Here is a 27919-nt window from a genome sequence, read left to right on the forward strand (position 1 = left end):
TTGCCATATTTTGATCCTTGAGGCAGTGCCGTTTGCTCTTCAATTCCCTCGGAATTGAAAGAGCAGATCTGCTTCCAAAGTCAACCGCAAAAGTGATTGCCGACTTGTTTATGATCGAGAAAATTCGCCTATTAAAGGTACAAATAATTTTCTATCTAATCTGCACGTGTGGCGTCCTAGAAAAGGTAACGTACTAACAGAATAAACAATGAGAGACACACTTAATCTACTGTTGTCTTATTGCACATGTTATGCGAGTAATAGAACAACATTGTCCACATAAAAGCTTTAGCCCAAAAATGATTAGTTGAATATTATGAATGAAATTCAACTATGTAATCAACTATGCACTTTCAAGTAATCAACACACTATCAAGTAATTTATTTAAAATTGAATATAACATTGCAAGCTAACATTTTTAAGTTAACGGACCAATTTAATTTCTCATAGAAATTAAATAGAAGTTTAATGCGATGTTTTTTTTTTAAGAAACGTTAGAAAATCGGCATTGGGCGCGCGTTAGTTTCCTAGAATTATATTTGTCGCTATACTTGAACTGTATTATTTATTATTACGTAGACGTACGACTTGGTTCTTCGCTACTTAATTTTTAGTGTTACCATTCATTTTAAAACCTGGCCTTCTAATTACTCCCTTTCCTTAAACTTTTATTGTTCTTCTAGTTAGGGCTGTCCTCAGAGTTAGGCTCGGGCTTCTCTTCTATCCGCGGTGGGCACTGATGGCAGTATTTCTGGTGGAAAAAAAGAACACTGTTAGCACTTTTATTGTTCCTCTAATTGGGGTTATCCTCAGTCTTAGGTTCAACCTTGTTTTCGCGCTAGACACTGAAGAGGGTATTAATAAGTCATATTAACTGATTTCGCCTAAGCCAAGTATTGATACCTAATATAGACTAAATGAGCGCTAGCTTAGTCTGCCTTAGTTTATACCTTAGCTGCCTTAGATATCGACCTTTCAAAAGGCAGCTTTTCCCATTTGGGTGACTCTTTTGCCTTAAATTCTTAAAATTAACCTGAAAAAGGTAAATTAATTAGTTTAGTTATTCTACTTCGTTGAAGAACGTTTTTCCTTATAGGAGATACCAATTAGTAAGTTAACGCGAAATTTAATGAATCATACGCTGAAAACGATTTATGGTAGCATGCCGTATACAGTGGTCATACAACAAATATAATACTTCATTAATAGTTCGTCACCTGCTTTATTGTTTCTATTTTTTATCATTATACCGGTTGCTTTGCTCAAGATGATACTGTCTGCCTGTAGGCTACGTCCAAAATATAAAAAATTATTTGTATAAGACACACGATGGAAAATTATTTTTCGCCGTCTGGCCATCCGGTCCATATTGTTGAATAAACTTCGTTTGCCATTCTTATATTGACCTCGAAGGGAGCACGTTCAAAAACAACTTGTACATCTCACTTCATTTGGTTGGTTTATTTCATTCTTCATACACGTGGTGTGTATAAGTATCGCGCAGGCGGTATCTGCGAGTTCTGCACTTTCAGGGGCCGTTGTGGTATCGACCAGTTTCACTGACATTTTCTTCGGCTCTATCTCGCGCTAGCCTGAAATGCCAGCTTCTTATCTGATGGGGTTATTAAAGAAGCGCCTATATCTCGTCCTTATCAGTGAGTATAATGTCGGGCTGAAATAATCGCTATTAATGTGGCTAGTTGTTTCCCGCTATTCCGCGAGAATGCCTTCTATGCCATGTTTGCCTCAACTCCTGCTTTCCCGGGACCTACACCTTTGTATCCCGTGCGGAGGTAGCATTCTATGCTACCTTCATGCGGATACAAATGTGTTGGCACGTTAATATTTGTAAATTATTTTGAAGTACTTGCATTAGTGATCTACGTGCATATTCTATTTCATTCATTGGCGTAGTTACACATAGTTGGCCGCTTTAGGCCACAAATGATCATATAGTATTTTTTGAATGAATGATTCATTCTGGTATTCACTGTGAGTTATGCTGATTTCTAGAACCGATTTTAAAAATGAGTAAAAAGCTGACGCTGGTGAATATGAACAGCAGTCGCACTCAGAGTCAAGAAGCGTTAAACAACTGCTTTTCTTGATTCCGGCAATTAACAGGTTAGTCATAGTACGATCACGCACCTAGTAATGGCAGTACAATGGGTCCAGATTAAACTCCTTTATTGCCTCCGCCCTAGGTCAAGGCAGACACTTATTTGGAGTTTGGTATTGATCAGAAAAGCTTAAGCTAAACACGAGTATATAGGTTAATTTGGTCGTCCTGGTACGCTTAAGGTACGTACGGACTTTCCACCAACCCTCATGATCAAAACCAAATTTTTACGTTGCTCACTAAATAACGGAAATATGTATCTATATACAGACAGATAACATTAACGAAATAAGTCAGTACTGTGTAATTTGACTGAAAATTGCCTAATTCATCTCATTCACTTACATGCTCTTGTCGAGAAAAATAGGCATGCTGACCACAAGCGCCCCAATGCTCAGTTTGTTCAGGTACCGGGGGTAATGTAATTGGTGGCTGAAATTTAATCCGTCCATTTAGATGGTTTCAGCTTCCTCCGAAATATACGTTCGTTGTCGTGTGTAACTAATGATTAATAAATGCTGACGTATCCTCTATGCTTAACCCGTAGTATTTTTTTTATGAGTTTAATAGATTATTCGGAACCATTCCGCTGGAGCTGCTTTTATGATAGATTTGAGCGTTCTTACGCATTAAACGGCTGTAGAACTTCGTCTCCTGTGCCCAGGTTGGTCGGGCCTTTTTTCTTTCTTTTATCTATCTTTTAAGTAAATTGTTTGAGGAAAACTGTGGGTGTACAACACAAGCTGCTGTTGGAAGCCTATATATTAGCTTACCATATTCTGCGAACGAAGGAAACGTACGACGTCTGAAAATAGTTGCCTTTGGTAGTACTTAGTATTTGTAAGTCGCCACACCATGATATCAGGAAGGTTAGCTCTCTGCTCTTCGAGGATCTGAAAGGTGCATAAAACAAGGGCAAAATATTTGTTAATACTCGTAGATAAAAGGACCAAACACTTAATAGAGTCAATAGCTTTAAAACGGTTTTGATTGATAATGGTTCCGTAATACCGTAGTTTTTTTACATAATCACCTTCACTAGTGTGGCAAAACAGTCTACCGTGTTCTGCGATAACCTCAAGTTAAGCAGCTCGTTTACCCTCGTTAGTAGTCTGCACTTCTCGTAGTCCTCAAAGTTGGAACTTTCGATGGTATTCTTGAACAAAGTCTGTAGAGAAGTTCGGGCAACAGCCGAATCCCCAAACACGCGGGTCATTACTGTTGCCATATTTCGGCGAATTGGTAAAAGCATGAAATTATAGCGACGTACGTAACGAATCTGGGCTGGACAAGAAGCTTTTGGGCACTTCGGAAACTTGAGCTCTTGACGGTGAAGAATTGCGAGCATCTGCTCCTCCATATATTTGTCTAACCATTGTACTTCGAAAATGTGATTGCACGCCAGTTGTATGTAACGGGCATTACCCTGTTGTACGCCGTCGGCTACCGGAATGTGGTGTAGTTTGTCTTTATCGCAGACGCGGCACAAGGTAAAACACGACTCTCCACATAGGCCCGCACAATTATGCTGACAATTTCTTGTTTTTCTGTGATTTCTTTGCCTAGTTTTGCTACCATATTTAATAAACCTTTTACAGGGTTCATTACAGCGACAAATACAATTCAAGCATATGTCTTCAGCACAAGGCCTGATATGGTCACATGGGTGAAAAGGCTTCTTATCACATGAATCGAACGGGTTATCGTTAGACATGCATGGCGTTGCTCTTTGTGTATGATGGCACCGATGAGGTTCTACGACTTGACATGGTAAACACTGATCGTGACAAATCGATGGGCACTGGTGTCCACAGAACAGGACTTTTCCGCACTTGTTTGGACATTCCTTATGGAATGATCCCTGTAGACAGCTTTCGCAATCGCCTACCATATAATGGTTAACAAACAAAAATTTCACTCTAACTTAGTATTAGAATACGTTAATAATACTCACTAATAGTAAGTCACATATAAATTATATAATGTTAGTAGCTAACTAAACAATAGTGCTTCAGCTAAACAGAAAAAAAAGTCAATTTGCCTCAGCAGTCTCGAAAAGAAAATTTTATTTTTGTTTGTTTTTAATCCTTTGTCAATTATTGACATTTGCAAATATTTCATCAAAATTACATCTTTAGCTTGTTTACTATATAGGTAGTTATGCGTTTCCCTAGTTATGCGTATTGCACTTTACTAAGAAACATCTTTAGGATGCATCAACTACTATCTACAACTCACCTTTACACTTATGGCCACATAGAAGTGTTTGTTGACAGCGCTGCTGGCAAGCACGTTTCAACGCCTCCTGATCTTTTTGAGCCCAACAAGGAATCAATACTTCGTGACTGCAAGGAGTTTTATCTACTTTGACCATTGTTGTGCAAACCTGCGGCTGATTGCATTTTCTTTTATGAGTGTGTCCACAATCGAGCGTCTCTTCGATTTGGAAATTGCAAATACCTCTAATGGAACTTTCTGTGGAAGAAAGCATATATCTTAATTTGCAACAAGCGATCCGGACGATGTGTCCGCAAGAACTTGGATATGGTACCAGCTCTTTACAATTAGCCGTTAGATTAATTCTGTCCGCTTTTGCATCTTGCATTTTGTTGCAGACTGTTTTCATCTCATGCCCGCAGAATAGCTTTACAGAGCTGATCGCAGTACATTGGCGATCAATATCCAGGCCATCAACCTGACAGGTGACTTTGAGATCGTGCTTAAATGTACACTGAACATCCTTAAGTTGATTACATTTAGCCCGGAGACTTTCAACATTATTTCTGTCGTTGCAGTGAACGGTTATGTTATGACCACATCTGAGCTTCAATGAAACCTTTTCCGTGCAGGCTCTTTCCAGACTAAATGGGTCTTTCCTGTCACGACACACGATTGTTACCTTGTGGCCACAAGGTGAATCTTCTGTCACGAACTCCATGCATTTCGGGCAGGACTTATAACACTGGCTTTTGCACGGATGCTCACAGCCCAGAGATCGTTCACAGGGCAAATGACACATAACTTTGTAGACAGGCATAAAACACCTAGACACAAAAGTTCTTGTTAATAGGAGGGTTTGCACCGCAACAATTGTCGCCTAGCTAAACAATTGTAAATTTGAGTTACCGTTGTGCTAACTCAGTCAAATAGAATCGTCTGCAAATAGTTCTGGATTGGTAGAGGGTGCCCAGCTGAAAGCCTGCACAGGAGGCATGTTCTGGAAGTGTGTTCAGAATGAAAAATTAGGCACCTCATGGAAGACGGAGAATGCCGAGTACAAATGGAACTAACTTATATAGCGTTACACTATGTGTTTATGCGTTAAATGCCACAAAGCCGATAGTCGGTCGAATACAAAACAACTGAAGACTAGCTTTTGAAATTGACTAAATATTTTATGCAACCCTCGATAAATTCAAAGGTACTTGCGAAAACTTAAGCAAATTCGACCTTAAAGCCTGCGCAAGTATTCGCCTGTAATCTAAGTACTCTCTGCTGCACCTCATAACAAAGCAGAGTCAAAACAAAAGTGCTTCTAGAATCGTACTTGTCTGATTTTCATATGCAGATAATAGGAATGGTGGTTTAAAAAGCCACACAAGTGGCTCAGAAAAAACATCCTTATAAGCGCTTTATATAAAGGAACTAGAGAAATGCACAGTCAATAAACCGGAACGACCAATTATCGTAATTATATCTTTTATATTATCAATTAAATGTTCATTTCTTTAGATATAATCAATCCTCTATAGAGACAAGTCGAACAGCAGTGACATACTAGATAGGTGAAGGTCTCCAATAGTACTTCTTGATGTTAGCCTAATACGATACAAAGCTTGTATCAAACAGCCCTAATAAATGCCGTACAAATAGCGTCAAATCATTCTCATTCGCTTATTAAGCCACACAATAATCAAAACAATTTATTTCAATAGGTGGTGATGCTAGCAGGCCCTTTTGAGTGCAAAAGGGAGGAATGTTAATGGCAACGGGCCTGGAAAGGAAGAATGTCGATACACTATCAAAGTCGAAAGAGAACGGGTGCTTATGTGAAAACGAGTGCCTAGTAGTATTGCCGTTTATCGATTTGTCTCCATGCAGAAAAAAGGTTTTTGATAACTTCGGTTTGCAATCACACAGCAAGTTAAAATTGTAGGCAAGCAATTAGCTACGGTAAATGTCGGTAGTACAGATTGGTAAATAGAAATTTAAATTTAAACAGTTCTACCTGGCTTGAAACCCTCAAAAACAGTTTGTGCTTTTTTTGTTATATCTTACATGACTTTACGTTAAGTAATAAAGCAATAAAAAAATGTATCATACAGAGATGATGCAATTGAGTACGGCGATACCATGGCAGAAAAAAGTTCCTTGTTGACTATTATCGAACACGCTACGCTTTTCGGGTCTTATATAATATAGTATCGATATATTACTAGCAATATTGAACAAAGCAATAATTATCCATTAACATTTTGCGGCAACCCATGAGCTCTTGGTAAGTATATTTGTAATAGGTGTAGGTGCACTCATGTGACTTACGGGACGACCGCCTCATGGTCACAAGGTAAACGTTTTACCACTTTCACGGTACAATCTCCACACTCTTCGAAGCACTGCAATACGCACGGATGATTACACTCCGAGCGAGGACGTCGGCAAGCCTTTAAGCACCTGCCATTACAATAAAACGACTTTTATGAATGATAAAAGTAAAAATTTAAATGATATGTTTGCTTTTATAGGTACTGAGTTAAACTAATCGTCATAATAATATAGAAGTGTCTATTTGGTTGGTCACCATAAAATTCTTAGTTATTCACCCTTCGAGGGCAATTATTATTTTTTCGGTATCGCAATGATAACCGTGACACTGTAAAAGCCGAAACGGCCCTCAGCAAAACTCTCTCTCTCTCTATATATATATATACATATCTAATATTCAAACTGGGATCCCATATTTGGGACTTGAACTCATTCTAGTACTGCGCAAAATTGCTAACATGCTTCTTTGTTGTACGTTCATACGTATACTACACTTGGTGCATCTCATATGCACATAGTACAGCGGGTTGCACCGCAGGCAGAAATTATGATTTACCCTCTTAAATACTATAATACTTACTTATACTCTACATGATTAGCGTCGTGCTTGTGGCAGGACATGGTGCAAACATGTCCACACTTTAAACGAGCGTCACACGGCTGATCACATCCACCATACGAAAATGCTGCAAATTCTTCTGGTGTTGACGCCAACAATTTTCGGCTGTGACGTTCGCAAATGAGTTCAATACCTAACAATAAGCAAATGTGGAACCGTATCTTTCAATAATCGCGTCAAGGTCAGTGACGCTGCTGCGTTCCCCTTAAGAAATCACTATTGTTGCTTAGCTATACGGCATGTATAGTTTAAATTGCTATTTATGAAAAATTATTTCAATACTTTTCATACGGCTCTTAAAACCATGTAAAGAGCTAAAATGATATGGGACCGCTTCTAGAAATCTTGGTCTAGTGACTAACAGATTTCTACAATAGTATTACGCATGACTTGACGACTTGCCTTTTTTGACACAGCCTCGATTCAGCAACTTAGCTGATATGGCGTGCCAAGTCCCGGAGGCTTTAGCAAGCATTGCGAGGTTACCGACGCAGTAGAGGCCCTTCTTGGCTCGAGATAAGGCAACGCATACCCTATTCTCACGAGACAAAAACCCAATCTTTGCGTCTTCGTTGCTGCGCACAAAGGAAGCAATGATCACCTCGCTTTCTTCGCCTTGAAAGTTATCAACTGTAGTCACACGAATACCTGCAAGTACGTTCGCCAAAAAAATGATCGGAAGAATTAAGATTTGTTTGACGTTCTGCTGTAGTTCATCTTATCCATTCACCCCGACGTCGTCTCTACTCCGACGCTTGGAAGAGATACATATGATGATTTGATGAGTGTTTAACAGTGACTATGTTCTCAGCTGACCAGGCTGTTTTCAACGAAGGTATTGTTATACTTGCTGTTCTTCAATTTATATAGAAAATAGATTGTTTTTTGCATCGCAATAGCATCATGCTTCAATAGTGTCAGAAATACAATTATATTTTTCCAATTATTGCAATACATTACTAAAATTATTTGGAACGATGTAGCATTATTATCTAGGTAGTCGCAGTCTTGCCTTCGAACGGTGATACTGGCTTTTGGTGGTCAACAGCAACTCGCCGGGTAGTTTTCTTGGGCCCCACTGTTTCATTTTTCATACTTGTGTAGTTCATCTCATTGTTGATCGCTCGAAATTCATTGCGGATTGTAAACACCTGCGCGAAAGCGATACGGGATATAAATGTGTTGTAACTTTAAATATATTTAAACTTTAGAACTTAAAAAAAAATAAAAACATTGCAACTCTGTAACAAAAAAAAATTGAATCATATTTACGATGAAATTATCATTCAAAGGAAACTGGTACTAAACGATAATGGATTATCAGCTCCCAGGACGTATTACTTCAAACCTAAATGATAATAATAGTAATTACTATTTGTGGTTTTGTTTATTCACTGGTCTAGTCAGGTATAAATATACCCGGTCTAACAATGTTAATCATAAAATTAGCTTATGTTACGGCTGCTCTTCCGCATATGTGACAAAGACTTCAACTTAAAGACAAATTAAATCATTGAATATCCATGTTTTTTGGTACAATACAGAAGGTCGTATTGCACCACAATACCAATTATTGCAAAAAAAAGAACATTTTTCATATTTTCAGCTCCTGCATTGACTTCCTTAGTACGGAATATCCGTGAGTGCCTAAAACACTTGCGTCTGTGCATAAAACCACATAAAGATGTCCCTTGAAGTTCCTTAATGTACGGTGTACAGTCCCGTTGTAACAATCAGGCCTCAAGACAAACATTTGTAAAAAAAGCTTGATGGTTTGCATCATTCAAGATGATATTCTGTCCCGATTCTTGTAAACTTTATGTGGCTTGCATCTAATTGTAATCCGCTATAAAAAACCGAATATAAAACTCATTAAAATCAGAGCGGATAATTTCATAGTACTTCAGATTACAGAGTAACCATTTTAGGAAACCAGCAGTTATTCCGTTGACTTGCATCGGAGTCGAAGAGCTTTAGGCATGGCGAGTCTACGATATAGAGTCGTTATACAGAAGATTACTTCTGCCGTCAATAGGAACAGCTCAGCAAGATGTGCCTTTTTCTCAGTCTGCTAAAATAAGTAGTTATGCAAAAAGGGTCGTATCTGCGTCTTTTTTTTTGAAAAGGTTATTGTTGTAAAAGTTTACGAAGAGCGGGAAATGTGAACACTTCCCGAAATGTGTGTACTACAAGATACTGGGGACACGTGCGATAGGTAGTGGAGGTAGGTACATGGAGAGAGGTAGTACTAACATATTAAGCTGAAGGTGAACGATTTAAAACAAACGCTGTGCTCATAACTGAAGGTGTCATAACGCGAGTGTTGGTGAATGAAATTCCGAAAGATTTTATTCCACATTGTTTGTTCGTCTAACGAGGTGAAAGCTGTGTCGTAAAAAGACTGGTATTCATGAATCCTTCGCAGCAAAAGAGAGCTACCACTAAATAACATCATTACATCCAATTCGCTTCCCTGTCCATCGCCCGTGCTGACTAAATTCCTGCTTTGAATGGCATTAGTTTATCTGATGGTTCAAATAAATCAGAGCATTATCTACATTTTTTTTGGATCACTGATGATACTGTGTATATCTTGTTCAGCGTAAAAAATTCTCAGCGCAACACCACCATCGTCGTCGTCGAGCGTAAAATCATGACCCGAATGCCTTTTTAAACAAGGATAATTCTTTGAAAGGATAAAAGACAACTACGGACGTTGTTCAACTATTGCGAGAGGTAATAGGGTTTTTTAAACGCCAGGAATGCCGCTGAAGAAACTGCCCCAAACTCAACCATCGAATGGATGCGTGTGCAGAAAGGGCAGATGTGATAGCCCTGCCGTCCTATCCCTTAAATTACATGCATTTCGAAGCGGGATGCTCTAGTAGCCTAGCAGACGGCCATTCATTGCTAGTGTGCTCCCGACTGTGTGGACGTTTATGGGAGCATGCGTACGGCTGTATGATTATTGTTCGCATCCCGCGCAAATCGTACTTAACCAGACGACATCAATATATGAACTGTGTAAGGGTTGGTCAGGCTGGCGTTTGGTTAATGGTGGGCTAGAAAAGCTTGAGGCTATACCAGTAAACTGCTACTGGTCACATGCAGAGGTACTGTCGGACTGTCTCTGCTTATCTTAGCCCGAAAGTTGGAATTTCATACAGCTGATTTCAGCTGTATGAAATATCGAAGTATTCAACACTGGCGCAGCCACCTTATTACCCAGGTAAAGTGGGTTTCGTTGACCTGACCCGATTAAAGATAAACAAGCTTTAGGATACGTGCTGATGGTTGGGTGACTCCAGTGGGCTTCAAGCATGGTCCTGCAGCTTTTGAAGTGTTACCTGAGAGGCGAAAGTTCGCTGCATGGGAAAGGCTCACTCGTTGATCCGCCTAAGTTTAGTTCGTGTCGCCATTTGGATGCAGCAGGCTGTAGAGCGATTCAGAAAGAAAGCTGTCGTCAGCAGAAGAAACCACTAAAAGCAAGACTTTTTAGCGAAGCAGCAACTGATCGCAGAACCTTCGCAGAACGGTTCTGTGACGGTGAGTTTCGGGCATGGCGATAAATCGATCAATCCAGGTGTCGAGTCGTCTGAGTCGGGGTTAGTTGGCGGTTTGCCGATTAATGGTTCGAGATACGCTATGCGATATTGCTGCGGAATGGTGCATCCATTAGGTTGCTCATTGTTGATACCCATCATAAGCGTCGGAAACAGACGAAGATAGATGCCGTACTTAACTAGCTGAGGTATAAGTACTGGGTCGGTCGAACTTAAGTGTTGGTCAGGTCGATATAACTCAGAGCTGTTGGCGAAAAAATGGCAAAACCACGCCTTATTAGAATTCTAGGGTAATTAATCTGACCTGTGATGCTACAAGTATGTTTTAAAAAACTGAATATGTTTAGATTTCTACAGTAAAAATAAATTGTATGTGACTTTTAATTAACGAGTTGTAGTGTGATCTTATAACAAATAATAAAATGAATTTTTTAATTACAGTCTCTTTGGCATGTCTCACAGTGAACCCTCGTATTGTATAAGCGGAAGAATTACCTTTTTTTTTTTCAGTTTAGCGTATACGTACTCGTGGCTTGGGACAGTGGCGCCTCTCTAAAAATGCGCCCACAATCGAAATAATAGTAGCAAACCTTATCGCTGTAGAAGGCCAAGCTATGAGTACTTGCAGGCGAGACAGGAACGGGGAACCTGACCACCGCAAGGCAATACTGAACAGATTAGCCCGCAACAGCGGGCGTTGGCAAGAGACCACGGATAATAGCTTTGCTAGTGATTGGTAAAGGTGTGTCTTTGTGAAGCTTCAAAAAGAGCCAATTAATTAAGCACAAATCGTGGACCATTGTTGTGGTCACAATGATGTAAATTGCCGACAATTAACCGTTCGTAACAGTCACAATGAATACAACTCTCGAAAGCCGCCAAAAGTTTTGTCCAAAAAACACAACACCCTGCGCCGACTGCATTAGACTTTTTGACGAAGACCACATGCAGCTGTTACTAATACTGTGTTTAACCGTTTTTGTTACTTTGAATAGGCCTCATAGGCCGAACTTGCATACATGACTTCCTATAAAGTCTTCTCTTACAATACTGGTAAAAAGCTGACTCTGGCCATTGTTGCTTAATAGTCGAAAACCGTTTGTGTATCTTGATTGTATAGGTGACACATCAGACTATCGTAATTCAGATTAGGTTAAAAAAGCCTCGATGCAGATCTAGGCGATGAAGCAATTATATTCTAAATTTGTGTTCGATGATTTCGATTCATTAACCACTTGCGGTACATGGCGATCAACATTCTAAACCGCGCTTCATATTGCCCATCTATCCTTAAACGAATGGGTAAAATTGAGCAGCGCAATTTGTGACAGAAGACCGTATCTTATCGTTCATTCATTTTAACGATAACAGAAGTTGTTGTTAACGCCAATGATACCTGTCTCGAATATGTCGTCAATATAACGATGTCTTCAGGTTTGTAGTCGTGCATTCGTAGATGCAATGCAAGTCGTGCCGCAAAGCGTGCTTCAAATACGTTAGATTTCGAACGGGAATCATGTTCGGCATCTTCAGCTTCAGTATGTGTGACGAAGCACAGATCTTGAGTTACACCTGTGTGAAATTACCGACCTATTAACATAGAATTGTTTTTGGACTTATGCTTCTGCCCGAATGTGCGTCATCTAAGCCAAATTAGCTCTAACATGAAAACGACTACTGCTGCTGCTATTACATCTTAACAATAGATTTAGCAAACGTAAAATACTAAAAGCAACTTATTGCCACCTTGAAGCGATATTATCGCATACCACGAACGTGTTCATATTGGTAAACGCTGATATGCGAGAAGTAGTCTTCATAGATCGTCGGTACAAGAAGTTGAAGGAATTCGTCTCGCATACGATGTTGCTCTTGTAGCCGGACGTACGGTAGTCCATTTGTGAGTAGCCTTTCAAAAAGCGACACCTGCATTCCAAAATCTTTGGCAAGAGCGAAGACTGTAGTCGAAGGCTGCAGCTGTTGGTGGTCACCTATAAGTGGTACATTTAAAGAGCATTTATAAGCCAGAGTATAGGTTTTAGTGGTTGTTCATTGCCTCAATCTGTATTATCTGGAGTATTTACATTTGTTGCATTTTTTCTCCACGTAACGCAGTTTAAGCGCCAACCGACGCAGAATTCACAATAACTTATGTCACGTTTTGATTGCGCAATCAATATCATGAATTTAGTAAAAAAAAAAAGAAAAAGTTAAATTCAGTGCTCGTGATAAAAAAATAGCAACATGTCGCATATAATGAAACGGCAATTATTGTATGGACACGTTTCACGATGGAACGTTACTAGGTCAAAAAAGTACCGAGAATTTGCCACTTTGCGTAGTGCTGATACCTGAATTGTCCAAAACCCAGTTCTTTCTTTTCAAGTAACTCGTCTAATTCAATACACGTGTGCTACCGTACCTTGTTGCTCTTAAACAGCTTTTAAACCCATTGATTTGGCCTTGCTTTCTTTCTTCGTATGTTTTTTTTCGGGCGTTTAAGCATTAAGAAGGAAAAAATCAGTCGTCAAAACTGTTCTGAGCACCTGATTTCCTACCTAAGGCTGAACAGGAGGTATGTTCCTTGGTATTGTATTTCCATCTTTCAAAAAATTCAAACGCGGCCGGAAGTTTGTCACTCAAATCCTTGTAGGATGCGAGACTCACGCGTTCAACTTGAGTAGTTGAACGCGTGAGTAATGTATGTGGATAGCAGGCGAGAGTCGTGTCATGGTCTCGGACGTGAGCTGGGCATCTTATCGGTACTTCCTTGACCTTGTAGTATTTTCTATTCGAGTGATAAGTTCAATACCTATTAGTATCAGCTGCTTCGTCTGAGGGTTGAGAGCAGTTATCAAATGCGCTTCGAGAATTTCAGCCGCCTCTTCAATAATGATAATCTCACAAGCAAGTCTCTGCACCAAACGATTATACTTCGCTGCGCCTGTCGTAGTAATGCCAATTACGGCTTTGTATTGTGTCAGTTCCAAGTCAAGCGCTAACTCCAGCTCATTCAGCTCTCGTATTTTTTGACTGAAGAACAACAAACACAATATTGCTAGATAGATGACATTTCGCTTATTCAACTGGTTTATGGGTTATGGAAACTGAAATAATCGAACATATTAGAAGCTGTTAAACCGTCAACTGACAACTGTCAAAGTTGGTAGAAAATTTTATACTTTTTGAATGTGACATGATCGAATTGTCTGTATCCACCACAGTGATATGAAACAAAGTAATGCTATTGAAATTATTGTATCAGGATGGAACGTCAGTTATTCTAATACTGGGATAAATATGTGTGTTTTAAGAGTAGTAGTGGATATGGATATCACGAGCAAGTCTATACATCAATCACACAAAAATAGAAGAACTACTTGATGTATGAACATCGGACTACGTAACGTAACCAGCGTAAGGAGTAGATGACATTTTTCCAGGTAAAGAAATCCCTGCACGTACGTGCTAATAGCACGTAGATACTAACTAACCTTAGTTCCCGTCGCAACTCCGAAAGTCCAGCCTTCAAGCATTGAATAACCAGCATAATCTTATCCTCTTCTTCCATGGGCTTTCTCGCAGCGCTTTCAAATTCGGCTAAAGTTTCTCGACTTACATAAATATAATTAGCTGTTTGTGCTCTTGCGCAGCGTGCAAGGTACTCGGAAACCTGTATCAGTGCGTACTCCCAATGGTACTTACGGTATATTAGCCAACGTTCGTCTAAGTTAAGTTTCAGCTCTTCCGGAACGTGCTCACCCTTTGAAGATAATTTACTTATTTGCTCCACTTTTAACTCAGCCAATAATAGATGGTGGATATTGTCAAAACGCTGTTGCCACGATCCTAGTCGGGCAAATACAGCCTGCTCGTGCACCGTGTTGAAGATTGCAGAGTTGGCATCCTCCTTCTGCTTATTATCCTGCAAGGCATCACCACAGCATTCACTACTAGAAGCAACTTACTGCAACGGCAGTAACTCCCATGTAGGCTTTGTTTATACAAAAAATGCATCAATTGTTTACAGGCCATAAAAATCCCCATGCACCTGCTTATTTATTATTGTATATATATAAGACGTTTATTCAAACCAGCAGGCTAATTATATTATATGTAATACTAACATGAGCAAACAGAACTTTACCTCAAGTGTTCCACGATCTTCGTCACTTAAATAGCCGTCCTCTTCCTTGTCGAATTCCTCTGCATGTTCATTCTGTGCTTGTTTATCTTGGAACTCCTCAATAACGGTATCGAGTTTAATGAACTGATGGAATGGGAGCCTCAGCTTTTCATAAAACACGTCGAACGTTTTCCGTCTAAAATTTTTTAAAGCAGAGACTATTTCAAAAATGAATATCTCATCCAAGTAAAAATATTCTATTTTTCTAATAAAAACGACTATAGCGACCAATAGACGCGCGTGTATGTAAGACATCGAATATTTTTCTACGACCTGGTACTTAATTTGTGTTTTCTCTGAGCTACGAGAGACCAACTCCTTTGTGTATGTAATGTATAAGAAAATACCATTAACTCAGTTGATCTGGTAGAACTGTATGAAGATTTTGTCAACGGATTTAGCACTTACTGCGGCAGCTCCAATTACAACATGGACTTAGTAATCATTCACTATAGACCATTGATGTTGTGCATAAACAGACATCTATGACTCGCATGCAGGGCTGAAATGTCTTCATTCGAGAGTCACATACTGTTAGATTTGTCTCACACAAGTTTTCTGGGCGGTAGAAGCCCGTTATTGTTCGCGAAGACTCGGTCATCATCGCAAGACTGCACTTGCCATCCGAAGAGTCGCCAAATACATGCATCGTGAAAAGTTAATGTCTTATGCATTAGAACGCACCCAAGTAGCTGGTCGAGCAAACTTTGTGTCTCCTGGATACGCTCTTTCAACCCATCGCAGCAAACATGATTCGATCTGATGAGTTGACGAATACTCTCCTCGTTTACGTTATTTACGCTGAACGGTGGTTCCGTGGACCGTTCGTGTCGACACCGTAGTTTCCACAGATTATAAATTTCGACCGACTCATTTCGACAGCGACCCCCTATGCGAACTATGTTTTTCGTAATTTTCAGGATCGCTAAACATTAACAAAGGTGACGGAAATTGTTAGTCAACGTTGTGCGTTGATGAAGACGAAAACGACAAATTGAAGTGCAAATCTGTGCTTCCTTGTCGACGATTTAATACTTCGTAGTTATTATAATAAATGTCTGTTATATCTAGTGTGGCTGCACGTTCGCATCTGATCTTAACGTGCCGTAATTCTCTATATCTTTTTACTCAGTTTTCTTTATTTTTTAGAGACTACAATAGGTGTCATTCTGTTTTAACTACATAAATCACTGGATACTAGCTGTTCGGCTTCGCACATCCTTGCACGCTACAAGATGGGATTCTTTGCGCCAGGCTTCATATCACACATACACTTTTATATGATTTCCACGTTCGCTCTTTGGGAAAAGATCAAGTACGTATCATTCTATCTAAACGACCATCATCACAATCAAAAAAATCATACATTTAAATTGAAATGCTTGAATTTTTTAAACAGGTATTCTCGGGATGTGAAAAGCTGGAACTACTGTATTGGTTCATAAGCCAATGCGCTTTTTCAGCAACGGTATAGAAAATGGAGATATTAGCCAAAAAGTAAAAATATAAAAGAACAAATCGTATTAATAAAAGAAACTAAGTATCCGCTACCATTATTCAGGTATTTGTCTATATAATTAAATGAATACCTAAATGAGAAAAATCGAGAAAACTATTCTTCTAAAAGAAGGCACCCTTGTGTTACAAATCGTGCAAATCTTGATGAGCCTAACCTTCAAGAAACTGATCGAGCGCGTGGTTGCTGTAGCAGACAATTAACAACGGCTTAGAAGTGATAGAGTTGAGCAACAGCATCTCCACAATTTTTAGTCCGAGGAACGTTTTCCCTGTACCTGGGGGGCCCTGGACAATGCACACTTCCTTGTCAAAGGCGGTGATTAACGCCTGCATCTGGGCCCGATTGAGACAAGTGTCTTCCACCGGGGGCCAACCATGCGAGCCTCGAATATGAAACTAACACAAAGCAAACAGATTCGTTTGTTACAACTGCAAGAAGACTGGGAGAACCCTGTATCCTTGAGCGAAAATAGAGCACAAAAATGCGTTACCACGACTCTTATTACTACAGTTATTATATATTACAACTGTAATAGTAATATTAAGTTCCATATAATGAAAGTGACAGAATTTAAATTCTCTCGGTATCTGCTTGGTAAATTCTCAGTCTTTATTGAGGCCTGGTATAACAAGAAAAATTTAATTTATAATTGTAACTCAATGTAGACAACGTGAAAAATCCACCTTGGTGTCCTCATTTCTGTCTTGCTCGATTCTGTACATAGGGCTAGAGGGGCTTGATCTGGTGGTGGATTTGAGAATCGGCGATACGTCCAGGATTTTCCCAGAACCCATGTACTGCGGCGGACGAATCTCCTTTTCAACCATAACAAGATTTTTTGCAAAAGGGAAGTTTTCCGACTCTATTATTTGAAGAACTGTAAATCAAATTATAATAACATAGATTTCAACTTTATCAAAATACGATCATTCCAAACACATTTCTCCATATACAACATAAATAACTTGGATAACATGAACATATGCTAACAACTTATACGCTTCAGCATATACAAACCAGCTAGATTGTGCCTGTATGTTTCAAAATAGGCTCCGCTGCTTTCGATGAGCGAATAATCGACTCCCGTCTTGAAATAAACCGCATCTTCACACTGACAAAGTTCGAGCTGAAGCACGCCTATACGAAAGAAGGATAACACTCATCATAACGGCTTCTTCACCTACTGAACTTAACTTATCAGACATTCCGTGGATCGATTAAGACACATATATTGTGCCGTTACTAAAAGCTTATGGAATCTTATGTAGTTCGTTGAAGTTCGTTAAGCCAGAGTTGTAGCTTTGAGGTAAGAAAGACTTCAGCAAATCTGATTTAAATTATTCGGTTTAAACTCGTACTACTTTATACGTAGCTTTTAGGATTTCCGACAAAAAAGTAAGCATATTTCCTGAATAATCTGCCCTAAAGCAAATATTCATCAGCGTCAAATATTTTTTATTTTATACCTTTTTTCAAATTATCGGGATCTCTCCCGATGACTGTTAAGAAGACGATGGTTTCGAAGTTGTCATGCGACGCGCCGATGAGCGATCCGTTTATCAGACGCTTGCTTCTTTCCCAATCAATTTGGCTAAACTCATGTTTGCTCAGTTGCAAGACGACACGTTTTGCACTCCCAAACTATTTGAATTAAAAAAGATCGATAAGCTTAATGAGTCAATGAAAACACCGGGGGGTCTGGAACGTGGTTAACTAAAAATGCAGACCATTTTTTTTTAAACAGTTTATAGATTTTATCAAACGGCATTATAAAACAGAGATGACAACATTTTTATTTTATTATGTTTTAACGGGTATTTCACAAACAAAAAAAATAGGTCGAATGTTAATTTCACGCAGCATCGCAGGACAGGTCAGTGTACATGTTTTTGCCATTAAATGAACTTCTAGCAGACGCTTACCGTCCTTTCTGAAAACTCTTTACTGAATCTAACGTCCAGATAGAATCGTACGTCCTGAATGCTATTTAACTTCTGCCGTCTGTTCTGGAGCTCCAATCCACGAAATTGCTGCAGACCAACCCGCAGCGGTGTAACGTAGTCCTCCCGGAGAAGGCGAAACTGAACGTCCAGGTAATCTTCTACGTCACTATAGCTTCCTATGATAAAAACAAGATTAGCAATAATAATATTGTTATTGTTATCAGCTTGTCATAAGGATAGTTGGAGGAGTTGCAAAAATTACTGAACAAAGTAACGTGTGGAAAATTAATTCTGTACTAGACTACGCTTCTCTATTTAAACGATTCTAGTCTGATCTCTATGCACGTATCTGCACGCATGCTAGTCAAAGATTCGCTAGCTTAAATAATCAGCAAGGACAAACCTCGATCAACGAAGGGCTTCGAAGTCATCAAAGATTCTTCTGCCAAACTTACTTGGTAAAAACCGAAGTTTAGTAATAATAATTAAACCTTATGCTGACATTGGCTGTAAGGAACGTTTATTCTTTGAAATATCAAATGAAGCGAGACCCCTTATCGTTTTTCCAGCTTGCGTGTACAAATCACCTAGACATTATATACGGACCATCATCGATATTTCAGCACACGCTTAAATCCGGCAGCATCCCCAACTTCCTCACTTCTGCGACAATTTACATAGTCCAGGTAAGAGCGGTACGATTGAGGCAAATAAATGCCTTGCGTTATTAACTTCCATGCCACAAATTTATAAAAAGCATTATCAGTGAAGTTACTGTTAGATGTGCAAATCGATGAGCTTCCGTTGACGGAAAAATATTTCCATATCAACCTCGATTGTCTACAACTTTCCAGCTTCTCAAATTTAAAATCGATTTGGTGCATGTCCTAGTTCGACTCTAAATTTATCTTAGAACGCTACGGGATAATCGGCAGGAATGGAAGCTTTTCGTCAGCGCCAAACGTTTTATCTTACGGTTGACACTGGCCTTTTTTTCACAAGGAAAAACAAGCACGGATTGTCCGTGAGGAACAATATAAAAAACGGTGTCTTACATCCTGTACAGAAATTCGCCCATGAACCATTAGTCTTGCTATCAAAAGCATCGCGTAAGATGACGACGTAAAGATGTCTTCTGCGGTCATTACTGAAGGAAGCCATCAAAAATTGAGATTGACAGTAGCATTTAATCGATAACAGATTATGCACTTAAGAGAAGACGGTCCTAAATAAGGTTTGCATTGACGATCTCTGATCGACACTTTGTGTAATTTCGAAGTCACATTTTCAACAAGTTTTAAATACAGTGACCAAGTATAGGATCTTGTAACTCGCACCTTGAAAACGACTCATTGAATTTTACGCTCATCGATCATTGGTAAGGCCAAGCCTTACATGCTATTATTACTACGATGCTCACGTATGCATACCCAGTATGAACGACAGGGTTAATTAGAAATGAAAAGGTTTTACAGAATGTCCAAGGCGTATGGCATGCCGCCTTCAGATGCAGGATCGATTGTGATGAGATTGTGTAAGACGACGTTCTAAAAACATTATGCAAGAACTGCTTAAACGTCTTCAATAGATTAAGGACCAATGCGCGCTTTGCTGAAGCGTTCTTCTATACTAATTTTACAGTCACTAGAAACGCATTGAATATGCAACAGAAGTAGAAACAAAAACCTGCCTGCACAACGTCTTCGCGTAGGGTACTTTGCTTCATTTAGCGCGTGCAAGTTTGTGCACGAAATGAAAAATTATGAAAGCGTCGTGCAAATAATGACGTCCTTGGCGCTACCGTATCTATATATGAATGAGCTCAGTACGTTAATTAGATGGGTCAGAGCAAAAAAAGGCATACCCTTGATGATGTTTTTCCTGAGAAAAGGCGTTTCTTGATCGAGATCTGCTTTCGTTGGTAAAATGCTCATTTCGCGAAAGTTATTAGGGGCTGCCCCTGTGATGCGATAACCTCGCAAGATACGCGGTCTTCGATCTCTGGTGTTTTTTTCACTGTCCGTGGTTGAGTATCTTGTCGCGTTCAATTCCTCCTTAACCTAGAAATGAGGAAAAGTTAACATCTTAAGATCCCGTCGCACGTTTATGTAAATGTGCAATTAGATTATTAAGTTCGAATAGAGAATAGCTACACACATTTTAGAAGTAGCTGTGTAGTAGTAGCTTTTTCATCTTTTTTTTGACAAGGGAATTGTTGATGATCTGGCAAAGGCCGTTTCAAGTAAAATCAAACGATGAAAGCTGTTTATCGTAGTAAAAAACAAACGGCATGTAACTCAGGCGTATGGTGAAATTCGAATAGCCAATTAAAGTGCGTGCTTTTTTCTCAATATGCGAAGTCCCTAATGTAACCAACCTTTACTATTCTGGCCATTAGCTCGGCGGCGTTGTAGTTTCTATAATAGACAACATGTGGGTTTGTCTCGATTACGCTAAGCAGAATCTTACTTGGGATCGCCAACGCTGCCGGCTCAAGCCAGACCGCAATCTGAAAACAGTGCAAGTAGTATAGCTTGCAACATTTGCCTACCACTTGTATATATTGGTACAAACACACATCAAAATACAGAGATACAAAATACGTTCATTGCTATACTAAGTGACTAGGATAAAAATCGGTACGCTAAGTTACAGTTTTACGAATGAAACTACTATATATTCAGTAAATATAGTAACGTAATCAAGTGAGCACTAAGTAGTAAACTAAACAAACTTCAACAAATAATAAACAAAACGTTCATCAGCTAATAAAAAGTTTATATATTAGAGTCTTTTTTTTTAGAGATGGAAATGAACAATTCGTCATACCTCAACGAGTTTAAGGGCATTCTCTATTAATAAGCTTTCTGAGACATGCGCCTGCGACGAACAACCCTGACCTTCGGTACGCTCAGGAAGAGACGAGTCCGTTGTGAAGTTTGTTAAAAAACGTGTGTTTCCTAGCAGATTTGCAGCCCTTGTAACAAAATGCTGTCCGCCTCCCTCTTTGTTCGTCAGGACATTTTCAACAAAAGCTCTTAACAGACCTGTGCCATGGGCTTCTGCACATTTTGCACACGCTGATAGAATGGCGCTCAGTTCTCCAACTATACCAATGTGAACAATTTGGTATAGAGATTACAATGTTAAAAAAGGTATTCAACACTGCAATCAAGGCGAAGTTTTTGTCCCAAAGATAAATTTTCGAAATAATTAGAAAATATAAATTTTTTTTAAAATTAATCTTACTGCATTTTCAAGCTCTTTCAATCCCACTCAACCCAGTTGTGCAAGCTACATATACCTGTAAAATTCGAGGCTAAGAGTCTTTTCCATGTGGGGTTTGCTTCAAGCGCGATAATCAGCTGATCTGGGTCGCGTTCTTCTGTAAGTTTACGAAGAAGGTGCTCCGATATCGGGGGATATATAGCTAGAAAGAAGCAAAAAAATCTCTAAGGATTTCATGACTTTTTCCAACTTCTTTTTAAACCAGAATACGCGTAAATCGATAAGGATTGGGTATCATTTTATTCTTTCTTGCGTATGACTCTGTAAATAACCGTATTTTTGATACCTTATGTATCCGGACGTAAACGTTGGTTTGGGTGTTCTCATCAAGCTAGAATTATGGCTAAGTAAACGCATGTTCATGTTATTAAATAAGCAAAAAAGGTGTGGTACTAATAGTAGGTATGCATAAGTTGGAGGCGTGAGTGCTGATTATTGCTAAATGTCGAGTTATGAAATATTATCTTATACCCTATAAAAGATGGGGGGATGTACTGGGTTGTCGGAAAAGTATTGATCCTTGATATATCTAAACATGTTTAGAGACAAAAAAGGACACGATCAGTCCTGCCCCATTGAATCGAGGCCTCTGCATTTTTAACTTGTCGTCGGGCTTTATTTGAACCTAAAGAAAACCATAAACCTTCTAATGTGCTATTTTTCAGAGAAGGGCATATGAGTAAACATGCGAATGGAACGTGTGAACATGTGACTGTGTATGTGACTGCGATGCTGGTTTGCGGGTAAAAGCCAGAAAAGCCAATAGTACATATTTTCTTCTGATCTATCTGTAACACATCTGCGAATCTACCCCAAGAAGAAATGGGAATCAACCTTATTGGGCAGAGCACACGGCGGTGCTCACAATGACTTCTGCAATGACAATAGGCTGCATCCCTAGATCACGACAGGTCTGGATGTGTGGCCTATTCACGCGGATTTGTGCTGCAGGATGGCCTTAATGCGGGTATTGGATGTTGAAAGTAGTGCAAAGCTGTGAGGAAGCAATGAAGCACCCGACACGCGTACAAGGACATTGTGGTCCGACCAGCCTGTCAGCAGTCAGCCTGTTGTGGGGCTGAAGATACTGGCTACAAGATGAAAACATTTCGCGGGTAAGCGTAATCAAATATGATAGTATAAAAATAGTACGAAAAGCTGTGAAATGGACGTTCCTGCCAGCCGACGATGAAGTTCGCCTGAGTATACGTGCATAAGAATATATATGGAATACATGATTCGCAAGTCGCATATTTGACACTGGTCACACATCTTAGGTCAAAATGAATCTAGTCGAGTCGGCATTGGCGTTATTTAAAAGTTCAAAGTTTGGGAGTGAATGCCTTTATTTTCACTTTTAGGTTCAAGATAAGAAGCCTTAAAAATAAGTGAAATTTTTGCAAAAATCCACTGTATTTACAATTTTATTACAATAAAGGCACAAATTCTGCCCAAATCCATTAAAGAATATATGCTATTTATAATCAAAATGCGGGGAAACAGCCCAAAGATAGTTATAATATTTTCGTTCAGGAAATTTCGATGTGGAAGAAGACTCGTATTGGTCATCAATTACGAAGGAAGAGAAGTTGATGAAATGATGTGGAAGTTGAGCAAGACCAACACGTGAGCAGCCATAATATCGCCAAGAAGCTAAATATCTGTCACGAAGCAGTTTTAAATCGGCTTAAGGAAACTAGCTACAAAAAAAAACGCATGTTTACGATGACTCGATCGTGTTTTCATCTTGTAAATTCTACAAACACGCGAACTCTTTCTGATGTGATTGATCACGATTGGAAACTGGGCAAATAAAAAAAATAATGCGTTCTACAATCTGTGGCGAAGCCTAGACGATGGTAAAGAATGTTATTTTATAAGTTTAGTGACATTGCGAAGGGATTGTGCACTGAGTTGCTGCCCCTTGGGAAAACGATTCATAGAAATTCTAGCTACTAGGATTACCTACTCAGGACAAAAATCGACCTGAACTAGTAACAGACGAGACATTGTCTTCCACCATGACAACGCCAGACCACATATATATATATATATATGTATTTTAGCTAGCCGGCAAAAACTAAAAAGCGCTTGGACGTATAGAGCAGTTTCTGCACTATAAGGTTATCATATATTTCGGTCTTTGCAGAGCTCGTTCAGTAGCGTTAATTTAGTTTCAACAAAGAGAGTGAGAACTTCTGTAGCGATGGAATTATGGTGTTACTAAAAGCCGAAGGACCAAAAAATCATCGATCAGAATAGGGCATATTCTGTTTAGTCATATTTTCAGATAGATAACTATGTGCTTTAACCGTAACTTTAATAGTATTTCAACAATCCACTATGTCATAGCTAAATGTACCCTTCAGATAAATACTGTGACTTAAGTATTGTTTTTAATAAGACTGACTATTGAGTGTGAGTTGAAATTCATTTTTGAAAGACAACGGACTGGATCGATGCCATTCGTACAATTAAACATCTGTGCTTTAGCCCTAAAACTGCATTCCTCTTTTTAACCATTTAAATATTGTAAACGTTCCCTAATGTCATGATTTTGTTTTCCCCGAATCGCTGCGATGGCTGAGGGAGTTATTGTTTTCTCCTACCTGTTAGCTACAGATCAATCGGGTATATCAAGCAAAAAAAACGAACAAGTATCCTGATGATCTGCCTTAGCGGTCCGGGAAAACAAAGAAGAACTGAATCAGACCTTCGCAGAATATTTCCGAAATACCACATTTTAGTGTGTCAAAGAAATATTACGTTACAAGCCGCGGTCATCTACACAAAGAGCAGCCTAATGCTATATTAAACCGTATAAGCCATATTCCTATTTCAGAAACGTGTCATCAGTAATCAAAAATTAATAATAATAATAATAATAGTAATAACTGTATTTCTGTGATTTCTGCATACCATTGCTATATGGCCTTCTAGTGCCGGTGCCTCTCCTATCGTTATAGTTGGCTCCATTCCGCCGTCTGCGCGCCCCGTCGTTGGCAACACGATTTCCTTGTCCAAGGTTATCGCCACCGTCACCGTTGTCGTTACTGCGATTTGTACTCCGTGCCTTTACGGCAGCTTTTGTGTTATTTGGATGGTTGGGTTGAAATGTGTTGGCTCCGCTGAACTCTCCCTCCAGGTTTCCCGCCCCACTGTTCTTAAGGCTACGGCTCTTCAACATTTGATCGAAATCTGCGCAGTATACCAATGAGTCACAGCCTAAATCGAACATTCGTTGCTGTCTGTGCAATTACGTATTTAGATTAGCACCTAGTCAGTAACGCACATTGCTGATTCATGACATGGTAGGTTGAACATAGGGTGTAGTAGATAACTTGATTTGCCATTCTCAGGTCGGATACTATGGCTATCACAATATTTAATTTGCGGGAATGGATATCGAGATAAGGAAATGTACGTAATGACCCCTTGTGGAAGATACGAAAAAGTTTGATGCAATCAACAAAGGTATAATATGATCTATTTAGCTAATCCCGGCCCAGTCGTATCTGTCACAATACTGCACGTTATGTGATAAGGCTTGAGCTATTCTCAAATAGCACAAGGATTTCTGGACACGCTGCTAATCTGTAACGATTCATCGCTTCAAAATGATACCAAACGGAAGATCTTCACTCTGCACTGTAATGAACTACTAAGCGATACGGCTTTTTGAATATGCCGCTTTTTCGTATTTATATAATGTCTACTATAGGGCTTTATTGAAACAATGCATCATGCTTGCAAGGTAGGGTATTTTTTCCAATTTTAAGGAAGTCTCGGCATTTGGAATGACCCGGCTAACTGCTTTTCGATTCGGGCAGCATCACTTAGAAACGACACGCAGACCCTCAGTTTATTTTCAACAGTTTAATGTGTAGTCCCCGCTCGCAAACACCACGCCTCATGTGTATGTATTTGCTTAATGTGCTTAGTATGAAGCCAAGTCTTCCTGGCTTCGCCTCCTCGTAATTCCCACATTCAATATGATTGCTCCATATTTTGCTCTGGTATGCAACTGTTGTGACTACTAGGTACATTGAATGTTGTTGGAAAAATAATTAAGATGACTATTAGTTTATAATGAGTTAAATTAACCTTCTAAACGACACGTTGAACTTTATCGCTCTTGCATCTGTGGTCGCTTTAAGCACATTATCACAACAAGCCTTCGGTTAAATCAAACAAACGTATCTGTATCTATAGTAGGTGGAATTCTGTGCAACATAATGGCCATATTCCGCATCTACTATGTTCTAGAACATGTAATCATTCAGGTCTGATTCGCATGATTTGTGTTTTTACAGCCTTATATCGCCAGCGTTGTAGACATTTAAAAGGGTTTCCAATGTAATCTCATCGTCAGCGTACGATACAAGTCACCGGAAAGCCATGCAACACTGAATCGCAAAGCTAAATCCGCCAAACGATATTCACTAAGATAGCACAGGTGGATTGCTAGCGTGTTTGCCTGCGGTCGTTAGGGACGCTGCTAGCCCGAATTCGAGCATAGACGCATCATTGTGCGCTGAGAGACACCAGTTCAAAGGAAGATCTTACGGGTCAAGTGTATGACGTAACACGAAAAACAGACTGTTTTGTCATCGATTATCTCGGCCGAATCACAAGCGGAGATAAGTATGTTATTCCGGTAGGTTCAGTTCATGATAGATCTAACCGATGGCCTCGGCCTAAATGAGATAAACAATAGCATGACTTGTAATTGTATACATTTACTATTTAAGTAATATAGCTTTGTTCCTCTTTTTCTACGAAGGATAGTCTACTTGACGTTGACTAGAAATATTATGATTTCATAGGAAGAACAGAGAGAAGTCCCAAAATAACATTCCTAAGTAGCATTGGCCTGATGACTCAACTCTAATCTGAAGTGGGGCTTCATTAATGACCTTCGGTTGATTTTTGCCGATCAGTTAGCGGAAAGAATCGTTGATCCAGTTAACAAATCAATACGCCTCTTCTGATTCGTACTATCAAAAACTTCTGACAGATTGAAACGTTTACAATAAAAAACGAACGAGTTTCAGTCGAGAAGTTTCACACTCACCGTACAGCCCGTGGAGTGAACTTCGTGGCGAGTACGTCGAAGTGCAACTGCAGTTTCGCTATATAACAATGTAACGCAATACTCATAGATGAGTTACTAAAATTGAGATTGACGATTATAGTCAAGCAGACAATGAACGACGACTGCGAACTCTAACAAACACACCGTAATCGTTTTTTGTAATACTGTTTCAAAGTAATAGCGTGCGTCAACAGGACGGATAAGCGTCGGGCATCTAGATTGCCCTCGCCGCTCACAGTAGTTGACAAGTGTGCACTAATGCACCAACGATAGCGAAGTTTTCAAAAAGGGTTAGAATATGGCTGTCAATCGGTGATATAAACAAGCCCGTCCTCTGGTTCAGCGTCCTACTCAAAGGAACACTCGTTAACTGTGGTAAATTACGTAATATGATCGAGCTGTTGAACGGATTTACCGTGTACTTCATTCGGCAGCGGTAAAATTCGAATTTTGATTCGATTCCAGCCTACAATTGATCGTTCCGTCTACTTTCGGAGTACACATGTATAAAATACGAGTTTTTTTTTTTACATGGAAAATAGTTTTTTTCTAAGCTTAATCCTTTTTTCTCCACGTTTTCCGGACCTGTAAATTTTTTTTCGAGTGTTTCAATTCGACATGTTTCATACACGTCTGTCAATAGATTATAGAAGCTTAGATTGACTACAGTTCAGCAGGCTTCTTGAAATTTTTTTCCCGCTCAGAATAACAGCTGAATATATACGTACAGAGGTCTATGTAAGGGGGGAGCATCTAGCTGAGTCGAAATATAAGTGATGTTCCATGTAAGAGATTTTTCTCGCATCAATCGATAGATTTCAACGGACTGCGTCAAATTATACGCACATACGAAATTTGATAGTTTGCGGTGAAAAATCGAATGTAGTCGTCTTCTAGCGAACGTTAATGAAGCTCTGTTGAAATTCATGTAGGATAGGTCGGTTCATCGGACAAGGCCGATCGAAATACTATACAGGATGCCTACCTTGCTATTGATTTCTAGAAAAACTCAAGATGGTACTCTATGTAGAGAGGTTTTCT

At 39.4% G+C, this 27919-nt stretch overlaps 1 protein-coding gene and 1 long non-coding RNA gene across 7 annotated transcripts; one reads left to right on the forward strand and one right to left on the reverse strand.

Moving 5' to 3' along the window:
* Positions 1-358: 358 nt before the first annotated feature.
* Positions 359-27297, reverse strand: LOC111259203 (NFX1-type zinc finger-containing protein 1). Of its 3 annotated transcripts, none has more exons than XM_022831023.2 (26): positions 26858-27269; positions 24703-24981; positions 21800-21925; positions 21325-21602; positions 20873-21004; positions 20360-20555; positions 18475-18671; positions 18019-18193; positions 17570-17689; positions 17236-17429; positions 16707-16947; positions 15718-15958; positions 14995-15169; positions 14342-14772; positions 13660-13880; positions 12617-12838; positions 12244-12419; positions 8297-8435; positions 7687-7932; positions 7246-7417; positions 6663-6794; positions 4359-5164; positions 3154-4004; positions 2894-3013; positions 2466-2552; positions 359-752 (listed from the first exon to the last, which is right to left on the reverse strand). In XM_022831023.2, exons 2-26 carry the CDS (start codon positions 24968-24970, stop codon positions 681-683), a joined length of 6018 nt encoding a protein of 2005 aa, XP_022686758.1. In that variant the 5' UTR covers positions 24971-24981; positions 26858-27269; the 3' UTR covers positions 359-680. The 3 variants fall into 3 exon arrangements, with proteins under 3 accessions (XP_022686758.1, XP_086823925.1, XP_086823927.1); XM_086967799.1 differs by lacking the exon at positions 359-752 and adding an exon at positions 759-1034 and having other exon boundaries at positions 26858-27297; XM_086967801.1 differs by lacking the exons at positions 359-752; positions 20873-21004 and adding an exon at positions 759-1034 and having other exon boundaries at positions 26858-27296.
* LOC111259214 (uncharacterized) lies at positions 7370-23621 on the forward strand. 4 transcript variants are annotated; one of them, XR_002679499.2, is made up of 6 exons: positions 7370-7465; positions 7701-8119; positions 18514-18645; positions 19065-19181; positions 22449-22898; positions 23317-23621. It is a non-coding gene; the product is annotated as an uncharacterized LOC111259214 (long non-coding RNA). The 4 variants fall into 4 exon arrangements; XR_002679501.2 differs by having other exon boundaries at positions 18518-18645; XR_002679498.2 differs by lacking the exons at positions 7370-7465; positions 7701-8119 and adding an exon at positions 17682-17858.
* Positions 27298-27919: the final 622 nt, after the last annotated feature.

Source organism: Varroa jacobsoni, unplaced genomic scaffold (assembly GCF_002532875.2).
Source record: "Varroa jacobsoni isolate VJ856 unplaced genomic scaffold, vjacob_1.0 scaffold_306, whole genome shotgun sequence".
In the NCBI taxonomy this organism is placed as follows: Eukaryota; Metazoa; Arthropoda; class Arachnida; order Mesostigmata; family Varroidae; genus Varroa; species Varroa jacobsoni.